The sequence below is a fragment of the Halichoerus grypus genome, chromosome 9 (assembly GCF_964656455.1).
Source record: "Halichoerus grypus chromosome 9, mHalGry1.hap1.1, whole genome shotgun sequence".
In the NCBI taxonomy this organism is placed as follows: Eukaryota; Metazoa; Chordata; class Mammalia; order Carnivora; family Phocidae; genus Halichoerus; species Halichoerus grypus.
The window spans coordinates 2,530,446-2,551,918 of NC_135720.1; the positions used below are offsets into that span (position 1 = coordinate 2,530,446).

General features: G+C 45.7%; 1 protein-coding gene across 4 annotated transcripts in view; it reads right to left on the reverse strand.

Moving 5' to 3' along the window:
- Window positions 1–345: 345 nt before the first annotated feature.
- The window catches only part of CEP43 (centrosomal protein 43), a 30,191-nt gene continuing 9,063 nt past the window's right edge, over window positions 346–21,473 (reverse strand). The window contains exons 6-13 of one of the 4 annotated variants that reach the window (XM_036102635.2): window positions 20,141–20,221; window positions 17,672–17,731; window positions 10,798–11,024; window positions 8,619–8,731; window positions 6,612–6,680; window positions 4,213–4,252; window positions 3,041–3,137; window positions 346–1,966 (exon numbers count right to left, since the gene is read on the reverse strand). In XM_036102635.2, coding sequence (XP_035958528.1) covers window positions 1,892–1,966; window positions 3,041–3,137; window positions 4,213–4,252; window positions 6,612–6,680; window positions 8,619–8,731; window positions 10,798–11,024; window positions 17,672–17,731; window positions 20,141–20,221 — 762 coding nt within the window. In that variant the 3' untranslated portion in view covers window positions 346–1,891. The remainder of the gene's footprint in view (window positions 1,967–3,040; window positions 3,138–4,212; window positions 4,253–6,611; window positions 6,681–8,618; window positions 8,732–10,797; window positions 11,025–17,671; window positions 17,732–20,140; window positions 20,222–21,473) is intronic. The other 3 variants (XM_036102637.2, XM_036102636.2, XM_036102638.2) reach the window with 3 other exon arrangements.

Sequence of the window (21,473 nt, forward strand, 5' to 3'; positions counted from 1 at the left end):
CTGTAAAATTCAGGTTTTACCATGAAAATGTGTTTCATGGATGAGTCTGTCAAAATGTATTTCGAAACAAAAAGAAAATACTAGTTACATGCTCAAAACCTATCTAACTGAGATACACATGTGGAAATGGAACTTCTCATCACTAGGTATATGGCCGATGATGGAGGAGGGCTCCATGTTTGGCCCTTTCTGCCCGTCCTCCCAGATGTCCTCAAAAGGTCAGATTCTCTGGGTAACAGAAGAATGACAAATTTCAGATGCTGCTGTTCAAAGTTTTCCATAAATTTAAAAAGCCACCTCCTGCTCTCCTTTCAGATAATATAAAAAATAAGTCACACAGTTGACTCAGATTCGAGAGGCCCAGAGCAGAACACAAAGCTTTATAGAAAGCAACGTTTACAGAGAGGACATCTAGGGAAATGCACTTTACAACAAGCACATCGGGGGACTTTTAGCAACAGATGACATCCCCACCCGGCGCTGCGTACTCACACGGGACACGGCACGCCACCAGGACTGAGGTCAGAGCCCACAGAGTGAGGGCAGGCCCACAGAGCGGCTCCCGGGTCGCACTGGCCCACTTTCTGTCCGACTTCCTCTTGGTGTTTGTGGCTCAGTTTCACTTAGATGTTACACAATCACACTGTCATGTTATATAATCGCAACCCTTTCGTTATCACTGCCCTTCCCATACGAGGGCCCGGCAAAGACTTCCGTAACACTGAGGCAGACAGGAAAAACCGGCACTACCGGAACGACGAAGTCTGCTCACTTACTGAAATCAATCAAGTAGGTCTAGCTTACTCTTTATTAATAAAGGTGACTTTTAATAAAAAAACATAATTTAATTCAAATAAAAAAGTACAAAATGTAGCACACGCTCACAGCTTCACTTACAGTCCTGGGAACACACGCAGCACCCCCAGCAGTGCGGGTCAGCGACCCCCCGGGACAGCAGCACGGCTCGGGCAGAGGGAGCGAGGCTGCCCGCAGGCCAGCGCCGCCTCCATCCGGACGGGGCTGCAAGGAAATACGGACAGTGCACAAAGCCCAGCACTCTGGATACGGTCTGAGGCCATTACTGCTGGACAGTCCAATTTGGATTTTAATACGATCAACTTACAGATCGGAAATAAAAGCACTGCTTGGTGGTTTCAGATGCATTCTGGTATCAAGTATGTTTCCAGGCATCTTCAAACACAATAAATTACAACAATAAAGAAGACAGCCTGTGACCAACAGCTTCTTCTATGGACAGGGAGGCGACCACGACTGCTGTCAGCGACAATTCATGGATTAGAAGTCAAAACGACCTCTAGATTTCTTCGAAACAAGCAAAACTAGCACACACAGGAGTATTTAATAAAAGCTTACTGGTCTAACAACCCTTCCACATGGAAGGAAATACAAAATAAAGCTGACATATCAAATCTAACTTTCGGTAATAAGCTTCAGGCCACTTTGCCAACTCTCTGCACAACCGCCTAGTATCAAATATGCTTTGATTCTGGATGGCTAAAGCCACACACACACACAGAGTTGTGTGAACCTACAGCTTTATTGACACCTTTCAGTAAGCTATTAATACTCATATTTTCATGGGTTCACTCCTTGTAATGAATTTGAGCTATAGATAATCAACTTCCACAGAGAAATGTGTAGCCAAACCAAATTAAGAATATTGTATCTTCCACACATGGGCTCAACTAGGAAGCTTTTGTTTAGTATAATGAAAACTTAAATTTTTAAAAATATCTGCAGTCTTTTTGAAACACAAGGCACCAATAGGGAGCAGACATTCCAGCAAAGAGTGATTGTCTGGGGAAAAAAAAAATGGAACTGATCAGAGTCCTTTGTCCTTTGTTGATTAGAATACTTCCTTCTTTCACGTCTATGCAACATCTTCCAGATAATCTGCAACGTCACTGAGCTGGGACACAGTCAGGTCCTGTGTCAGGTCATCAAGCTTGGTTATTCAAAAGAAAAAAAAAGAACCAGTATCAGAATGCAGAGTCATAAACAATTCTTAAAATACATTGCTATAATTTAAATACCTTATACTCTACAAACTGCTTCATATTCCTAAGTCCTCTACCTCACCCTCTTCCTATTTTGAAATCTGTGAGAATTACCAAAAGACTGAGCTAATAGCAAAACTCTACATTAACAACAACACAAAAACCTGCTAAAATAACCCGTCTGGAGCCCCTCTGGTAACTTTAACGCAGCACGCGGTGGCCTCCGAGGCCGGCATGAGGTGCCAGGTAAGAGGCAGACCGTGGAGGCTGACCACGTGTCGGGAGTTCTCACTCAACCTCACCAACAATCCTGGGAGGCAGGCATTCCCACTTCCACTGCACGAACAAACCAGCCAAGGACTGAAGGTTAAAGCTTGCCTAAGAACCACAGTCCATGAAAGAACACGTGCCCAGACGTTGCTGGCTCAGACGTGTTTTCATTATTAACATTTCATCTCATTATAACACCATAATGAAACATTATAACATTTCATTATAACCCCTCTCAAAGGCCTTCCCGTCTGCTAATCCCTTGATGGTCACGAGCACTCCCTCCTCACTCTGGAAAGCAACGTTCACCTCCAGGCTGTAAGGACCTACGACCCGAGAGGCCCTCGCCTGACCGGGCTGCAGCTTTCTGTGGGCACGACAGGAGATCCCGAGGCTCCCTGGCCTCTCCTGACACACATCGAAGCATACGCCGCTGTCTGCCTAATAAAAAGGTCGTATGTGGACCTCCGTGGGGGACTCCTCACTGTAGAGCCTGAGTCCCCTTCTGCTGTGCCGCCCCCACGGGCTGAGCTGACCTGCCCGCTGAGACGCAGCTTCACCGCCTCTCTTACACCTGCGCCACTTTCTAGCCTGACTTCTCCAAACAGGACGACTTGCTTCTGCTGACTACACCACCAGGTGGCCAGTTCGGACTCCAGAGCCGGGGCCAGGACTTTGTTAAAGCTCTGCGGTCCACCACCGCAAGAGACTCGGGCACACGCAGCACTCCCCAGGCAGCGCCCGCACCGTACTTTATCACTGGTATTGAGGTCGTCAATTTCCACAGAAAGATCTTCTTCGATCTCTTCACCAATACTCAGCTCACTTTTCTCTGAGCGATGGCTGGTACTAGTTTGAGAGAAAGAAAAGAAAAAAGAACGCTGAATATAAACATTTAAATAAAATATAATAAAATGATATTAAATTTAATGAATTTCATACATATTATCTCACTTGATCCTTAAAGTGACTTAGTGAGCCACAAACAGGCGAGTCACTTCAAGAGACTAGAAAACGAAGATCCATAAAGGTGACCGTGGCCACAAGATCAAGGAAGACGCAAACCCAGATTTGTACTATTTCATCTACTACATCATGCCACTCCTCAAAAAAAAAAAACTATTTAATAAATTAGTGTTTTTTTTAAGATTTTATTTATTTGAGAGAGAAAGAATGAGACAGAGAGAGAAAGCATGAGAGGCGGCAGGGTCAGAGGGCAAGGCAGACTCCCTGCTGAGCAGGGAGGCTGACGCAGGACTTGATCCCAGGACTCCAGGATCGTGACCTGAACTGAAGGCAGTCGCTTAACCAACTGAGCCACCCAGGTGCCCAATAAATTATTCTGTTAAAAAATAAACATAAATTCCCAATTGGGGGAAGAAAAAGAACCTGTCAATTGTATAAAATTCTCAGACTCTAATTTAAAATTTCTAATCGTATCCATGACAAATATTATTTCCAAATTATTAGGCAACTCATAGGATTATACTGTCCTTATGTATGTAAAAAAGTGGTCTGAAACAAAGTATTAAGCGATGTCATCTGAATCAGAACAGTAACTGGAGAGGGCCATTTTTAAAGTTGTGTGTGCCTCCCCCCCTCCCCCACCGCCGCATCTGGGGAGAGCACATGGATCCTGACAACCTGACACCTCTGAGCGACTCTGCGTCCGTTCCTTGGGGCCTCTGCTTGACCCATTCTTATCAAGTTTTCTGGACGTAACACATTTGTTCACATTCTAATGCCAAACCGAAACAGGCTTCAAAGTCCAGTGTATAATCCTGGATTAACTGTCTTCTCTCCATCTGCAATCAGTACGAACAGGAGAGTCTAATACACTAAAATGAGCACAAATGGAATTCTGTCCTACTTCCTGTGTCAGAAACTGTTTACACTGTATTTGTTGCCCAACTATGTTTCTCACCTATTAAAATCATCAACGTAGTCATCTTCTTCTCCAGTCCCTGGTAAGTTTAAGAAAAGATATGTTATGTTTATACCAACATCCACAATTTATCTGCAATCACACACACACATTTCCTTCAGGAAAAACTACATTAATGAATTATATTGCAGCAGTAAAAAAGAAGTCACCAGGATCAGAAATAGTATTTTTAACATATGTGATATGAAAGCAAATGACCAAATAAACTGCCTAGGAAACAATAAAATGTCATAAAATGTAGTTAATACCCGGTCTTTTATTCCAAGTCTCTAAAAGCTTAATTGCATTGTATGTTTACCATTTATAAAGTCATTTGATATTAAATGATATTATATTCATGATAAGAGCAAGTTATCATAACTGTTACTGACACTTTTTTTGAGATTTTTTTTTAAAGGTTTTTTTTATTTGTCAGAGAGCAAGAGAGCAAGCGAGAAATAGCAAGAGATAGAGCATGAGCAGCTGGGAGAGGGAGAAGCAGGCTCCCCGCTGAGCAGGGAGCCGGATGCAGGACTCGATCCCAGGACCTGGGATCATGACCTGAGCCGAAGGCAGATGCTTAACGACTGAGCCACCCAGGTGTCCCGTCCCTGTTACTGATACTTTCAACTCAACATAGTATATAAAATTTCAAAGGATCACGAAGTGTGAAGAGGCTACAGAGCAAAGCAAACAGGAGCATCTCACTCAGTGAGACGTAACGGGGTTCAAATCCCAGCTCCCCCGTGAAGAGCTGTCAGCCCGTGGGAGAACTAGGTAACCTTCCTTGGCCGTTCCCTCAGCTGTGAAGATGGCCAAACCCACACCAAACACAGGGCTCGCGTCAGGATCCATACGTGCGAAGGGCTGGACCCAAGCCTGGGACACGGTCTGCTCCCCACAGAAGGCCGCGGGACGAGCAAGGGCTGCAGACGAACGGAGCAGCATCACCAGCGTGTGACCGCGCGGCCCGAGCACCTGAAGACTTCCGAATCCCCCTCCCCCTCCACATCACCTGAGGAACAGGGAAAGGCCCCCGAGAGCCATCTTCCAGGGACGGCCGGCACAGGGAGGACACACGGCCATGTGTGTGGCTGCCAGAAGAAGAGCGCAGACCGTGAAGAGGAGGCCCGGCTCAGCGGCCGGCAGGGCTCGGAGAACCCTGGATGCTCGTGAGTCCCTCCAAGTATCAGACCAGACTATGTCTACACAGACGCATCCCTGAGGGCATTCAAGTTGTAGACTAGTCAGACAAGTTGATCCTCTTCCGATAAAGCCCATGATTACTTTATCCATTTGTCAAATATGTGTGCGACTCCCAGGACCCCTGAAGTACCAGAGTAAGCGGTGTTTCTAGCCTCAAGGAGCGCCAGTGGAAAGAAAGAGGCAGCCGACAGCCAGACAAACCAGATGCTGTTAGAGGGCCTGGAGAGAACTCTCTGAGGGAAAACCTAAAGAAGGTACCAGACATACAAATTATTGGGGAACGTGGGTTCCCACAAGAAACACATGCAAAGGCCCAGAGACAGGAAGGGTGCAGTGGTTTGGAAAACAGTGAGGACACCAATACACCCTCAAAATAATGAGTCTGGGGGGTGGAGGGGGGAGACAAGAGGAGGGAAGAGTAGAAAGGCTGGCAGGGGCCACCGAAGGCCTAGAACGTCATGCTCAGGACTTTAACCAAAGTGCAAAGGGGGAGGGGCAGGAGTGGAAGAGAACAGGGAAGTGATGTGTAATTTCTACTTTCTGTAACATCCAATTCCTGCAGGAAGAAGTGCGCTGGGGGGAGGGGCACGCCTGGGTGGTGTCGTCAGCTGAGCGACTGACTCGGGTTCGGCTCAGGTCATGATCTCAGGGTCATGGGATGGAGCCCCATATCTGGCTCCGCACTCAGTGGAGAGTCTGCTTGAGATTCTTTCCCTCCCCCTCTACCCCTCCCACCACTCACACACTCTCTCAAATAAATCTTAAAAAAAAAAGTGACTGCCTTTGCACAAACTGTCGTCAGTCTGAGCTGAAACCTCTCCCCTTGGCCCTGACCCATCAGGTCCTGGCAGAGAAGTCACTTCCTAGGTGAGGCCTTTCCGGAATGCCTAGGCTAGGGTAAGTCACCCTACTATCCATTTCCACACCACTGCATATGGACTCTCAACTCCAAGTATCTGTAGGGACCTGTCTGATGCAGATCTTCCCTACTAGAATCCGAGCTCCACAAGGAGAGTCTGTTGCGGTTGGCTGTTTTATCCACCCCGGCATATGGAGTAACCCTGGATTCACGAAGACCATCCAAACATCTAATTACAAAGTGCTCACTGTAGGCTAAGCCACTTCAATTTAGATTTTATTCTAAAAAATAATCACCTTCGGGCCATCAATGCTAAAATTAGAAATCTAGTTACCTAATCCAAGTGATCCAATTTTATCATTGACCAACTTCAGATCTTTCAAAACTGTGTTTCCTCTTTTACCTGTGAAGAAAAATATTCACATAAATTGACTTTGAGAATACAACAATCTCTAAACTGTACCACTTTTCTTCAGCATAGGGTTTATGACTAAAACGTCCAAACCAAACACCAAGAAAGAATTACAAGCTCTGATGATGCTGACGTCATGCACTGCCTGCCCTTGGTCACCACACGTCACCACACGTCACCACATGTCACCACACGTAAACACGTAGACTTTACTGGAACCTGACCACCAAAATACTTTCTGGCCCAACTATCCGGCGTCACCATCTATAACAAGCCTCACCGGGTATGAGTTAATTACTCTCATCAATTTTACTTTCCTCTGAACTTCTCAATGTTGCTTTAATTCAATTGCTATTCCATTTACCCAACTGACCTCACTGGTTTTATTTCTTCAGTCCCAAGTGCTCAATGTCCTGTCCACATCATTCTTCCCTGATCAGTGTTAAGAGTGATGTGATGATGACATGCTAGACTCCTACTGCAGGTGACAAAGACCAGGAGAAAGGACAACAAGAGGGAAACTGATGGGGTGCATTAGCAAACATGTGGCAAGTTTGCCAGATGGCTAAAAGCAGCCACACATCATCTCCTTCGCCTGTCCCGGCAAATCCTACTGCCCCAACACATGACATAGAAAGGTTAATAAATACTGCAAAATTACACAAATTCATACCACAATTTCCTAATAAAGATCTGCTTTTTAGGAAATGTTCTCAAAAGAGGCACATTTATGCCTGTGAACATGCTGTCGATGAAATCTACATTTACTATGATACAGTAAATGAAGTTCACGCACATATCTCCGTGTTTAAGGCTGTGCTTTCGAATCCTTGGTCTTGGTGCCGTCTGTGTGTGGGGAGGGGGCAGGAAGTGAACTGTAGTCGTATGGCCATTCCATGCCTGCCTGACACCCCACCTCTCTGCTACACGTAAACACATCAGATTCATACCCCATTGAAATCTCGCCATTTGCACAACATAAATAGAGATACAGAGTATAATGCTGAGTGAAGTCAGTCAAAGAAAGACAAATACCGTATGACTTCACTGGAATGTGGAATTTAAGAAACAGGTGATGGGGATTAAAACATACAATTATCATGATGAAAAAATAATCTAAAAAATCAAACATACCTGTACTTATGAAACAAATAATACATTATATGTTAAAAAAAAAAAAAGAAGATAGCAGGAAGGGAAGAATGAGGGGGGGAAATCAGAGGGGGAGACAACCATGAGAGACGATGGACTCTGAGAAACAAACTGAGGGTTCTAGAGGGGAGAGGGGTGGGGGGATGGGTTAGCCTGGTGATGGGTATTAAAGAGGGCACATTCTGCATGGAGCACTGGGTGTTATACGCAAACAATGGATCAAGGAACACTCCATCAAAAACTAATGATGTAATGTATGGTGATTAACATAACATAATAAAAAAAAGTAAAATAAACCTACTATCATGAGTCAAAAAAAAAAACAAAACAAAACATACACACAAAAAGAAAGTGATGCCAATATCCAAAGTAGAAAAAAAAGATAAAACAGATCCAATAGCTAAAAGACGAATATTTTAACATTCTGTGGTATCACAGAATCTAAAAAACAAATTCTTAAGAACTGAATTTAAATCCTACTCAAATCAATCTAAATGTCCAACAACAGAGAAAGGACTTAAAAATGTTTACTATATAAGGCAGGTAAAAAGTCAATTTCCTAAAAAAAAGTATTTTGATGGCACAGGAAAAACAAGACAAAACGATGAAGTGAACACAACCTTATTAAAGCGCAAAGAACAGGAACTATCACTGGTAAAATTATGGGCTTTTCCTGAACAATAAACAATGACCACATAGCATTTAAGAGAAAACACATCCTGAGTCCTCCAAGTCCATGTCTTCAGTAAGGAGACCCGGGGGCTTCCAGGCACTCACTTTCAGAGTCTTTCAATGAGGGGGCTCCAGTAAGGGAGCTGAGTCCACTTTTCAAGGGGGGCGCGTCAGAGAGTGATGCAAGGCTTCCTGCTTGCTTACTAGGTTCACTTCTCCTAACAAGAAACAAGCGTACAGTTAAAGGTCACACTTACGTTCGGCCACTAAGACATAAGCAACGTGAATACACCGTACATGCACACAGTGCTGGGAAAGACAGGTTATACGCTTCATAGACTCAAAACCATCAAGCATACCTACAAGGCGAGGCAGGCTGAGCGTCATCACAAATCCACGGGGCAAGTTATCAGTGAGAAATCCGCTCAGCTCCCAAATGATACCGCTGTTTGCCATCTTCAGTGTCCGTGACTTTTATCAGAGGCCCCTTCCAGCGCCCAGCAATGCAGGCAGGGGACAGCACAGGTGACCCGCGCAGCCAGGTCGTGGGGAAGAGGCACCACAGCCCCGCCAGCTGATCTCCCCAACAGCCCTGCGCTCTGCCCTCCTGCGCACCCCCTCCCGCCACTTCCTACCTCTCGGAGGCCTCCTCTCCAACCCTGCCCTGCACCCCCCACTCAGGTGGGAACCTTCACAGGCTGCTGCCCGCACACCCCCCCCACCTGCCCACCTGCCCACAGTGCGCCCACACCCCCTCCTTCCAGCAGCCTCCGCAAGGGGGTGCTCTGCGCCCCCAAGCACAGCACCCCCTGCACATCACTCGTCTCCTCTCTTAATGCAGGACTGTTCTCAGCAGACATGCGCACTGTGATTTCCCGCTATTTTTCCCCACCCCGCTCCTCCACACCCCTGAACAACACAACTCACCAGGAAAGCACTCCCCACCTACAATCCCGCCCATCCTTTCCTAAACCCATTCTAATCCTCTGATACCCTGTCCCCTACCCCCCCCCCCACAATCCCATCATCCCCGCCTCCAAGCTGCTGTGCGCCCTGGCTGACTTTCAGAACTTAGCTCAAGGACTCACTCTGGCCTCCTCCTTCCAGAACACCTCTCCTGGGTCCTCTCGGTCCCCTTCCCTCTTCCTCCTCCTCCTCCCCTCGCTCATCTCCAGGTGCCACTCACTTCCCAGGTGACCACCTCTAGGCTCCACTGGCAGCAGGATCGAACACGGAAACCTCTCCCCTCATGCCCAGACCCCTTCCCTGCAGCCGGCTTCACCTGTGCATTAGCAACCTGCCCACACCTGACCCATCAGAAGTGAGTTCCAGACTGTCACCTGGCCCACCTGTGCAGCCAACCCTGCTCGCCATGCTTCACCTGTCAGTGGTGGTGTCCACCTTCTGGTTACTCAGCTGAAAACCCTGAACTTCCCTTGATGTCACTTTATTCTTTAACACTTAACAACAAATCCTTTTGGATCTAACCTCAAAAGACATCCCCAAACCATCTATTTCTCACCACTTTTGCCATCATCTTTCACCTGGAGAATCCTGACAGCTTCCCGGCTGGAGACCCAGCAGCCCAGGGAGCCAGTCACTCTGCTGCTCAGACCCCGGGGCCCCCAGTGTCCCTCGGGGTAAAGCCCCACTCCTGCTAGAGTCAGCGCCGCCCCGACCGGAGGCGGCTCCCCAACGCCGCCAGCCCCCCAACGCCGCCAGCCGTTCTCTGACCTGTCGCTCACCTCTGCCCGCGCTGCCTGGGGCTCCGGGATCCGGTATCCGGGATCCGCCGGGCTGACTCTCTCACGAGCTTGGGCTCTTTGCTCAACCAGCCCCTCGAAGGCAGGCCCTCCCTGACCTAACGCCATCACGGGACAGCACGCACCTCCGCACGCTCACCCGCCCCCGCCCCTGCTCCGCCCCGTCACTCCGGCCGCATCCAGCCAGCCCAGAGTGTGCGGACTCTCACTTCTCGCTGCCTCTGCCCACGGGCCTGTCAGCTTCTGACGGCAGGGGCTCTGCTGTGTTCTGGCCGCGCAGCTCGCGCCTGGAACAGCGCCTGGCACGTGACGGGCACTCAGTCTACACTTCCCTACAGAAATTACGAATATCTACGCTTTTTACCAGCGGGAATTATTTTACAACATAAAAGGCTTTATGGACAGAAAATCAGACTTACATATTCAATAAGTATAGAAGTTTTAGCAGCTCATTTTTTAAATATATTTAGAAATTGTATTTTTAAGCCCCTAGTTTGATAATCCAAAAAGAGTTTACTCACCAACCATAAGTTTTTTCTGGTTTAGGAATGGGATCATCAAAGAAAGAATCCCCTTCCATATCATCTTCATCTGGACAAAGACCCGCTTTGTCTTTGACATCTAGACTTTTGTTACTTAAGAAAGATCCAGTTTTCGTTTCGTGGGCCAGCAAGCGGAGACCACCTTTGCTCTTTGGTTCTGATGAGGAGACACTCGTATCACTCTGACTAGCATCATTACTGGCCTTCTAGAAAAAGAAATGGGAAAGAGAAGAGGCCTCCTTGGTGAAATAAAACATAAATAAGCAATTTTAAATAGCAAAATGTCACATGAACATACACAAATCTGTGTCTACGTGTGCAAGTGCATGAGGGGGAGAGTAACTCCAGGACCTAACAGTTCACCCCCAGTTCATAGCATGGCCGACTTCTGAAGGAGAAAATGTCCACAATGATGTGTTCAGGCCTTTCTTTGTCTCCCGCCCTAAATGGAAATATCTTTACCTATTCCATTTATAAACAACTTCTGCATTTCCTCTTAAGTGCACATCACTCCTTCGAAAATTATCTTAAAAATGAGTAAATTTCCAACTTGCAGAAAAGAGAAGGCATTACTAGTAACAGAGGAAGAATAGTTCACATACACGAACCAAGTACTAAAGCGTCCGTCAGTAAAAACAGCAGTTTTCCACCCAGGGCGAATGCGACAGGTGTCAGGGTGAAAGATGTCGCCTTTCCCACTGCCGTCCGAAGGTAGACTGGCTACTGAAAGTGCTGGTCTGGATTCAGACTCTCAGATAACTTCCTCTCGTGCCCAGGGACCTGCGCCATGGAGGTCTCCGGGCATCTTGAATCATACAAAATACTCAAGCATTTTTACACCCATCCCGCTGATCTGGTGATGTTGGCACAAAACAGCCCAGTGCATTTCTCGTTGCACAAGGCCTTTTTACTCCATGCTTGGTCAGACTGTCTATGTCAGTAACAAGAGTAACAGCAAACACAAACCACCATGCTCGTCACTACAGAGGGAGCTGACATTTCTGGAGCGCCTTCCGGTCCTCCCACAGGTTACGTCCTTCTCACTCTCAAAAGCAGCCTACGGTGCGGGACGAGCAGGTTCTGGCTTCTGTGCAGACACGGAAGAGGCGGCATGCAGACACTCCAGTCATGTGCCGAGGTCCCCAGGAAGTGAGAGGGTCAGGTCAATACGGAAGTCTGATTCCAGAGCTTAGCTCCTAACACTCAGGTCACGCTATTCAGTTGAGTCGTATGAAAATAGAGCTTCTGTGGGTTAAAACGGACAATTTCCCAAGATTCAGCCGTGCACACTGAAGAGGGCCGTGCTGTGTACAAGGCCTGTGGTGTGCGAGAAGACTCTCCTGAGCGGTGCGGGGGCAGGCCGGCCATCCTCCACGACTAAGCACGCGATCCTAAGGAACTGCCTGTTCGCAGGCGTGAGTGTCCCCAAGAATTCAACCAGAGCGGGCTCTTCCAAACCTGGCTGCTGCTGGGAGCTAAGCAAGAAGGCGTGTGCAGCTGGGGAGAAGTTTCTGGAGAAGACACTCCCTGAGGAGGACTGCCCTTTCAGCACGCGTAGAGACAGAATGGAGCGTGTATGAAGATGCACGTTTACAACAGGCAGAGGCCAGCACTAGCCGAGAGCAGGCAAGACATATGCTATACAATTTCTAGGGCCTTGTACAGAAATTAATTATCGTAAAAGACAGGTCTGGAAAAATAAACACCAAGTTATCATCTTTTAGACAACACAGGATATCTTCCAAGAGCAGAAACATTTTACAACTTTCTTGAAATTTTCCTGGTATGATCAAATACAGAGAAGCACTAGCCTCTTACATATTCCTTAGATTCATGGCCACTGTAATTTATGATTTATAAATGTTGAAAACCGGATTTATAGATTTTCAAAGACATATGCATTTGGAAATAAATACCAAGTCTTGTGATATTTAAACCCATTTACAATTATAGATCCTGAGAGATCTATTCTCTCCATCAAAACACTCCTGAGAAAATTGAGGACAGACTGGTGTGAAATAAAATGGAATGTAATGTACATGTAAAGCAACTTTACAAAAAAACCACACTTATTCCAATAAAGTCTGCCTTCCCCATGAATTCACACATTACCAACATAACTTAAGTCCACATGATGAACTATCTAAACTTAGTAACTAACATCTACCCATGACTAGTTTTTGACTGCATTCAGCAATACCCCTGCTATAGGAACAAAGACTAGTTTGAGGAACACAAGTTTCATGGACAAGCACACTCTGATGTTCAGCACAGTATGAATTTTTAAAAATAATAGTTTGCTTTAAAATTATAGTTTTAGTTATCTAGGGAGTAAAATTTAAAAACACCTGATCTGTTTCGGAACTGTTTTCAAAATCCATTTCTAAACCACACAGAAATGTGTCATTTTAACTATGGCTACCTATTTACCAATAGGACCGTTACTCAGTTGGGTTACTAAGGAATTCACTGAACTGAATTCCAAATCACTTTTAGGTTAGAAAAAAATTCACACCAAGAGAAAGATTTATCATAACATCTGTAAATTAACACTCAAGTACTACAGAACTTTAAGAGCAATTTCCATGCAGGAAATCCAAATCTTTTGGGCAACAAGAAATCAAGTCATGACATAAACCCTGGGATCTGTTTAAAAAACCTTAAGTTTTAAGGCATTGTCCGGGGATTTTTGTTACACGCCTTTGTTTCAAACAGTGCTTGCTTAATTTTAACTATTTAGATTCCTCCTGAACTTAGCTCCAGTTTATCCATATCTAGATGGTAGGAAGGCAAGTAACTAATGTTTATGTGTATAAAACAAAGACTTGCCTTGGCATTCATTCCCTGGATAGCCTCACAGGCCTTAGCAGTTATGGGTTCAACGGTGTCTCCCGGAACAGATGAAGCCCTAACTCCCGTAGTTCAGAGCGTGCCCTCACTTACAAATAGGGTCGCGACAGATGTAACTAGTTATGATGGGTCACGCTGCAGGAGGCAGGCCCCTAATCCACTGTGCCCGGTACCCAACAAGAGAGGACACTTGGGGAGAACACATGTGAACGGGACAGCGGGGATGGGGTGATGGGTCTACAAGGCAAGGAACGCCCGGGACTGCCAGCAAGAGACTCTCGTGCCAGCCCGCAGGGGGAGCCTGCTGCACCGTTACCCTGATTTCAAACCTGCAGCCTCCAGAACCGCGAGACACTAAATGTCTTGTTGTTTTAAGTCACCAAGTTTGTGTACCTTCTCACGGCAGCCCTACATATAGGTGTTTATATTAAATAACTAAAACCCATAATAAAGTTTGTCTTTTCAGAAAACCTAGAAACCTACTGAACAGCAGTCGTTACATTCCCTTGGACCAATCTCAAGACTAAAACTTCATGGTGAATTACTGTGAAGTTGTAAGAAAGTTTGAGCATATACTTAATGGTCTACAAGTACACTTACACATCTGGATTTCAGTCATTTCTAGATTAACAGAAAATGAGCCTCACAGAGAAAGAAGTTTCACTGTGAAAATAACTACAAATTTCCCAGGTGCCAAAACATGAATTATCACTAGAGCATCTTAAGAACCTAAAAAAAATAATAATTTTGTTTTTCCAAGCTCATAACAGAGAAACATCAAAGCTAAAGAAATACCCCAGTTCTGCAAAAGTATTTAAAAAATGCATGGGTATTAATTCCCTTCCCCACCCACACCTCAAGGCCCCAGCTCTCCTCTCCCACCCCACCAAACGCCTTTTCTTGACCCATGATTTAAACAATTCTACCACAGCGGTAACACACATATATTTAAAATTTATTCACCTAGCACATAAACACTGTAGGATTCTAGAACCAGAAAACAAACATTTAAACTCCTCTAACAACTCAGTGTTTCTAGAAATCCCGTCTGTGTGCTCTACAGACTAACTGTAACTCCCGTAGATCCCTATCTCTGGCTCCGACACCGGACTTGAGAATGACCCTCCGCACAGGTGCTCCGCTCCATCACCCGATGCAGCCAGCAGCCTGGGGGCCAGCGGGGAATGCCCGCTGTCCAGTCTCAGATCTGAAGCAGCTGGAAACGCGGAGCTGGCCAGGCACAAGGGCGAAGCGTTGGGAATACTGTTCACCCAAGTGTATTCATCCATCCCGGAGAGAGAGAGAGAGAGAGAGAGAGAGAGAGAGTGCGTGTGTGTGTGTGTATGTATAAGGGAATGACAGTGAATGGTTTATCTAGAAAGCCCTGTCTAGACTGAAAAGACCCACAAATATGCCTGCCCTCCCACCCCAAACATATATACATTGTGGTCTTCATCACTGCCCTTAATCAGCTTACCCCAGAATTTTGAAAACAAGGAATAACAAATTTAAAAAGTCCTTTTAAAGGAACTGGAAGCAAAAAATACCTCAACACACACTAGTTTTAAAATACCTGAGAACTGATTACAAAAAGGATGACCTTTCCTATTATTTAATGTAGTGATAAAAAGCATCTTAATCTAAGTATTACAAACAAAAAACATCTAATAACATCTTAAATAACAAACCTAAATTAGTAGAACCTACCAAAAGTCTGTTGTCATTTTTGATATGCATTTTTTTTCCTCAGACAACTGGCACCATGTTTGGTAGAACAAAAGGGTTTACACTGAAATAGACTATTACAGAGGATACCTTGGAAGTAAGTGTTAATATAGACTTGGAATGTTTAAAGAAACGCCCTCCCACCGAATACTTCTCCACCAAGTATTCCAATTCTCCCACCCATCCTTTACTGTCTCACAACAGTAACAAAAACTTTTATTTGCACCCAACTTAAATTCCTTCAAAAACCTTGTATTTTGCTCTGTACTTTGACAGGTTTATAATAGCAAGTACATATCAATTATTTATACACACACACGCACATGTATATATACATATATGAATAATCTTTAAAGTTCATTTCTAATATGAATATAACTTCTCTGAAAGCCACCAAGGATCTCTGAATGAGCCATTAATACTGTGCCTTCCTGTACGCAAAAGAAGTAACAAGACACATCAACAGTCCTTGTTCAATGTCCTGGGCTCTCCTGCTGCCCCGCTCATGGTCCCTTCACTGCACGCCTGGCTCATGGCAGGCAGGGTTACTACCACTTAGAGCTCTGCACAACAGGGAAATGCCACCTAGCTCCCCTGTGGATGGCTCCCCCGGGCACCTTGCTACGTACCTCAATGACCACATGCAGCATGGCATTCAAATATTAAGATGTTAAGAATGTTAGGATATTAAGGATCTGCAAACCTACTGCATGCCTGAGGCAAAGCAGAGAGGCTGAGGAATGAAGAGCCACGGGCTCACCTGCCAGGCTGGAAAACAGGCAATGCTGGGTATAATACAGACTTAGAAAGGCAATTCAGAAAAAAAGTCAAGGAAGTAGAGGGGAAAAAAAGGTTCCAAAGTGACTTAAGTATCTTGGGTCAAGAATACAAAAAATGAAATAAAAGGGGCCGGACGGAGAGCCTACAACTGCAGGGCAGGGCCCGTCCGGATCCCTCAGTCACCCCCGGTCGGGGGAGCCCGCGTGGCCTGCCCGCGGCAGAGCTGGCGGTCTGCTGGGCACCACGGCTGTGTGCTGGGAAGTGAAAGGTGAAAATCCGTCTTCTAATGTGCTCTGGTTTAGACAATGTATAGACTTCAAAGTGTTTTAACCGATAAGTGAGAAAAACTTAATACTATGAAACATGCTTTTAACTTTCTTAAAAAGTCCAAGAAATTGATTAAAAGTATCTTTAAAAATATGCTGTTTTATTTTCTTAGTCATCTTTCTTAAGGTGGGTCTCACCTCTCCAATTAGACTGTCACCTGCCGCAGTGGGGCCCACAGTGAATCTGTCTTGACCGCAGCCCTTCACACAGCAACTCCCACCAGGTAACTGGTCACACATACTTGCTAATTAATGCTCTAAATTGTCTTCTCGTGTAGTAACACATAAAAATAATGTAACAAATAGAATAATGGGAATCTACCAGTGAAACCACTAGAACTAAAGGCAGCTAAGACAGCAGATACAATTTTTAAAAACCCTTTAATTTTGAAGATCTTCAATAATCTATATATAACCTAAGGTTCAACAAGAACCAAAGATTCTTACAGCACTAAAAATTAAATATCTTAAGTATCTTATTCTAAACAAATGTGAGAAGTATACTGACGAGTAGTGCTTCTAAGACCTGTAATATTTAAATTTTAAAAGCAGCTAATCTACTGGCTTAGTCGATTTTTGTCATGATTTGGGGAGGAAAAAAAAAGCAGCCAAGGCCCCATCACTGCAGAATCAGCTCGCCCAGCCCTGCGTGTCCCCGCGGGTCTCCTGTGAGCCAGGGCTTCCAGGGAAGGCTAACCGATGTGCAATGGTCTGATACACCGCCAAATGCTCAACACAAACAAAAATGTCTTGAAAGAAACTAAGTTTAGCCTTTAATTTATCAATTGAAACTTACCCAAAAAGTAGTTTGATACGCTATTTACCTCAGATAAAAATCATAACGTTAAGAATATGTATATGACCATCCATTCAAAAGGAAAATATTTTCAACTTTATTGCCAACAAAACAAGGAATTCTCAAAGTAAAACTGACAGCACATTTTTAAAATCCAACAGTATGATTTTCACCTGGATAAAAATCGAAAAGTCAAATTACTTTTTGTTTTACGCCCCATGACGCGATCATATTCTGATCACAGCTGGAAGACAGTGACACTGCACAGAACACTGAACCCTGGGCCAACAGGGATTCAGTGCCCGCTAGGAGCCCACAGAGCTGGCGGTCTGCTGTGGCAGAGGCTGCTTTTTTCCTCTGCCCTCATGCATGTTACCTTGGCACCAGACTTCTGCCCGCTTGTCTTCTTCTTACCTTGTCCTTTATACCTTGGTATCTGAGCATGAGAATAAAATGACATTTTACCAAAAAGTATAAATCTTTACAAAGAAACTAATCCATAACCAAACTAATAAAGTTTCTTATTAGAAAAGCTCTCAAGGGGGCACCTGGGTGGCTCAGTCAGTGAAGCGTCTGACTTAGCTCAGGTCATGATCTCAGGGTCCTGGGATCGAGTCCCGCATCGGGCTCCCTGCTCAGCGGAGAGTCTGCTTCTCCCTCTGCCTCTGCCTGCCGCTCCCCCTGCTTATTCTCTCTCTCTCTGTCAAATAAATAAAATCTTTAAAAAAAAAAAAAAAAAGAAAAGAAAAGCTCCTAAGAATGGAAAACCTAATCAATATGTTCCTTTCTGAAACCCACATTTTTTTCCTCGTTCCTGAATTCCCTTCTCCTGCAGTGGTTCACCCTGCGTGTAACTACCGAGCCTCGCAGTGACTGGGCCCGCGCCCCCCGCCCCGCCCCACGGCAGCCTAGTGCAGAACCACACCTCGGCCGGCGCTCCATGGCAAAGCCAGGCCTGGCCTCCGGAGCAGCCTCCCCGAAGAGCGGCCCCGGCCTCGCCTTGCTCGGGAGCACACAAAGCGGGTTCCTGCGGGCCGGGCAGGACTCGGCTTGGCCACAACGTCCCACAGCCCCAGAGCCCCGAGTGCTCTCCGTGGCACGCAGCCTGACGAGGTACCCTGAGAGCCCAAGATGATTCAAAGACCACTGAGAGAGAAAAGAGAGCTGGCAAGGAACAGGTGGGGAAAGCTCTGAAACCCCAAATCCACATCCTCAGAACTACAGGGAACTGCAGCTCACCTGCCACCAGAAGGCCTCCTCTTGACACGAGTCAGCCACGGCCCTGCGGACACGGCCACTGCCCCATGGGCCTCCCCGCCGCACGGGGAGCCGACAGGAGGCGGCGAGCGCGAGGGGACAGCTGGAGGACAGCTTACTGCTCTCCAAACCCACCTTGGTAACTACCGGCACTTCTCTGTATTTAAGGCAACATTTCCTGACTTAAAAGATTCTCATCGTAATTCTTAGATCTTGAAAATAAAATTTGTGTAGAGAAAGTATGTCAAAGACTTTAATCTGTTATCCTGAAGATGCACCACAGTAGAAGGTTCGTGTTGCTATTTTGCTTTACAAAATAATAACTGGCCAAAAAGAGAACTTCCAAACAGCTCAATTCTATAGGTACTGATATTGTGGAATAAGCATTAATTTTAACCCCTTCACAGCCAGACATGTTCACAGAAAGCAAAGCTTTTTTACCAAGGCTCCTATATCTGATAATTCATTTAAAGGGACTTTTTAAATTTACTCACAACCTTGCTCCCTCTGTAACCATGGTGACAGCCTCCCATGAGCATCGAGGGAAAGCCCTCCCCACAGCGAAGGCTAACCAGATCTCAGAGAGAAGGGACACCTACAAACAGCATGATGGTCTCTTCCCTCGGCTGCAAATAAAGCATAAAATCCTTTGATTTCCAAATTGAAAAAAATGAAAAGGAGCAACACCATAAAGACCCAGCGACAGAACAAAAGGGACCACGCACTGGTGTCTGAGCCCAGGCATCTGAAAGAGAGAAACCCTCTAGAAGCCACCTAGTTGAAGAGGTACCGCTGTGCCCACAAGTCAGTGCAGCACCATCGTGCCCCAGGGCACCACCCGCATCCTGCAGAATGGGAGTCACAGCAGCCGTCAGGGCACAACCTGACCCAAACCCGTCCTTGGGTACAACCGGTTGGTTGTACCAACACATAGGACGCTGCAACCAGTCCCGAGACAACATATCCCCTAACGATCACTGTTCCTGTGATCCTGGACTTGAAATTCCAGTGTTCCACTCAGCATTTTTCTCCAGTATGCCAAATTCCGGCAATCAGACAGCCTTAACTTGAACAACCCATAAACCACGCGCACACACACACACACACACACACACACACCCAGGGCACATGTATTTTCTTATAAATCCTCAAAAGAGCTCATTAATATAAAAAAACCACTATAATTTACAATTCTAAACTGGTCATCCATCTACAATATTCACCACCACAATATTCTGGAACAACAGTCTGGAACCTAGTATCCTCAAGCTAGGGATTTATAAATGAAAAATAAATCCTCTTGTCAACTGAGGAAGAAAATTTTCAAAGTACCAAACGAGTCCAAATAACTCACAATTCTGTGATTCAGCAGTGCATTCCTTTCTATGACACAAAATTCAAAAAAACTACCAACAAACTGAAATAATTGTTATAAATATATGCTTCATTAAGGGGAGAAAAGCAATTTCAAGAAACTACGCAGCATTTTCATTACAAAACAAAACCTGGAACAAGGAGGACGAGGGTGAGAAAAGCTGAGCCCCGTGGAGTCTGAGCGCAGAAGTCCTCGTACCCGCGGCCTACTCACCTTACTGGGACTGCTGTGAGCGCTTGTTTTGCCTTCTGGTGACTTCGGTGGAGAATGTACATCAGATAGATCTAGTGCACCCTAAAATATTTCACAGTTTAAGATTAAAACATAGTTTAAAATAAAACATAAATACACTATTAAGCCTCAACAGCATTTTAGCATTTAAAACCACTACACAATACTGATGTTTTTAACTCTTTCTAAATTATGTAAATATTCTCACTAGATTTTCCCCAATTTTACTCAAACAAAAACAAAACAAAACACACTTAGATTCTAATTGCCTACGTATCTGACCCAGTCCCCTTGAACAGGCCGCTCAGTCGCGGGGTCCAGGTGCCCCAGACGAAGCCGTCGCTCAGGACCCGGCGGCCCGCACCAGCCCTGTCCTGTGATTCGCACACATCTACTCTTTGACCCTCGCCAGACTCGCTGCCTCCTTCACTCTGTCTCCAGAACACCAAACAGCGGCTGTGTCGGAAAACACGTCCCCCTTTTCAAAGGACCACACTCCCCTTCCTCCTCTGCACGCTCATGCCACTCTCTCATCTCTTAGAGCACGGGGGCTTGTCTGGCCACGCCACCAAACTGCACGGCCACCAGACCGCACCGCACCAGGCTGCACCGCGCCGCACGGGACCGAACCGCACCGCAGAGCCACCGCGGGGCATGGCGCGCCGCCGAACCGCACCGCACGGCAGCATCACAAACCCACCACGTTCAGGGCACCCGCTGGTCACTTCTCAGCGCTATGCTAAACGCATAGTGAATGGAATGGAATGGAAGTGACCTAAAATTCATCCACTACATCATTAGCAGCTCTGTGCACTGTGTGCCTATTAAATATTGGTTATTTTGCTTTAAAAATCCTACTGATGTCTACAGCTCTTTAAATATGACAATGTGCTGCTCATCATACCTTCTGCTCCTCCCTCGAGCAGCGTGACTTCTGGTATGGCATCATCTTCTCCCAGGCAGAAAACCTCATTTCACCTTTGCAAATTTTTCTTCTTCCCATATTACCCTCTGAGACCCTAACCCTCTGCCGTAATATTAATTTACCAAGTCTTATTGCTTCTTCCTTTAAAGGGGAATCTTTATCTGCCCATTTGCTTCTGCATTTACTGCCACAATCATTCCTGTCTAAATTTGCCTTCTAGTGGATTTCACTTCTCCCAGTCTTTGAACTTCTCCCAATTTCACCATCTAACCTTCACAAATTCATCTTCCAAACAAGTACTTCCTCTGTACAAAAGTCTGCAAAAGCTTCCCACTGACCTTGAACACATTATCTGTGAAGAATCCCCGTTGGGGGCACTTGGGTGGCTCA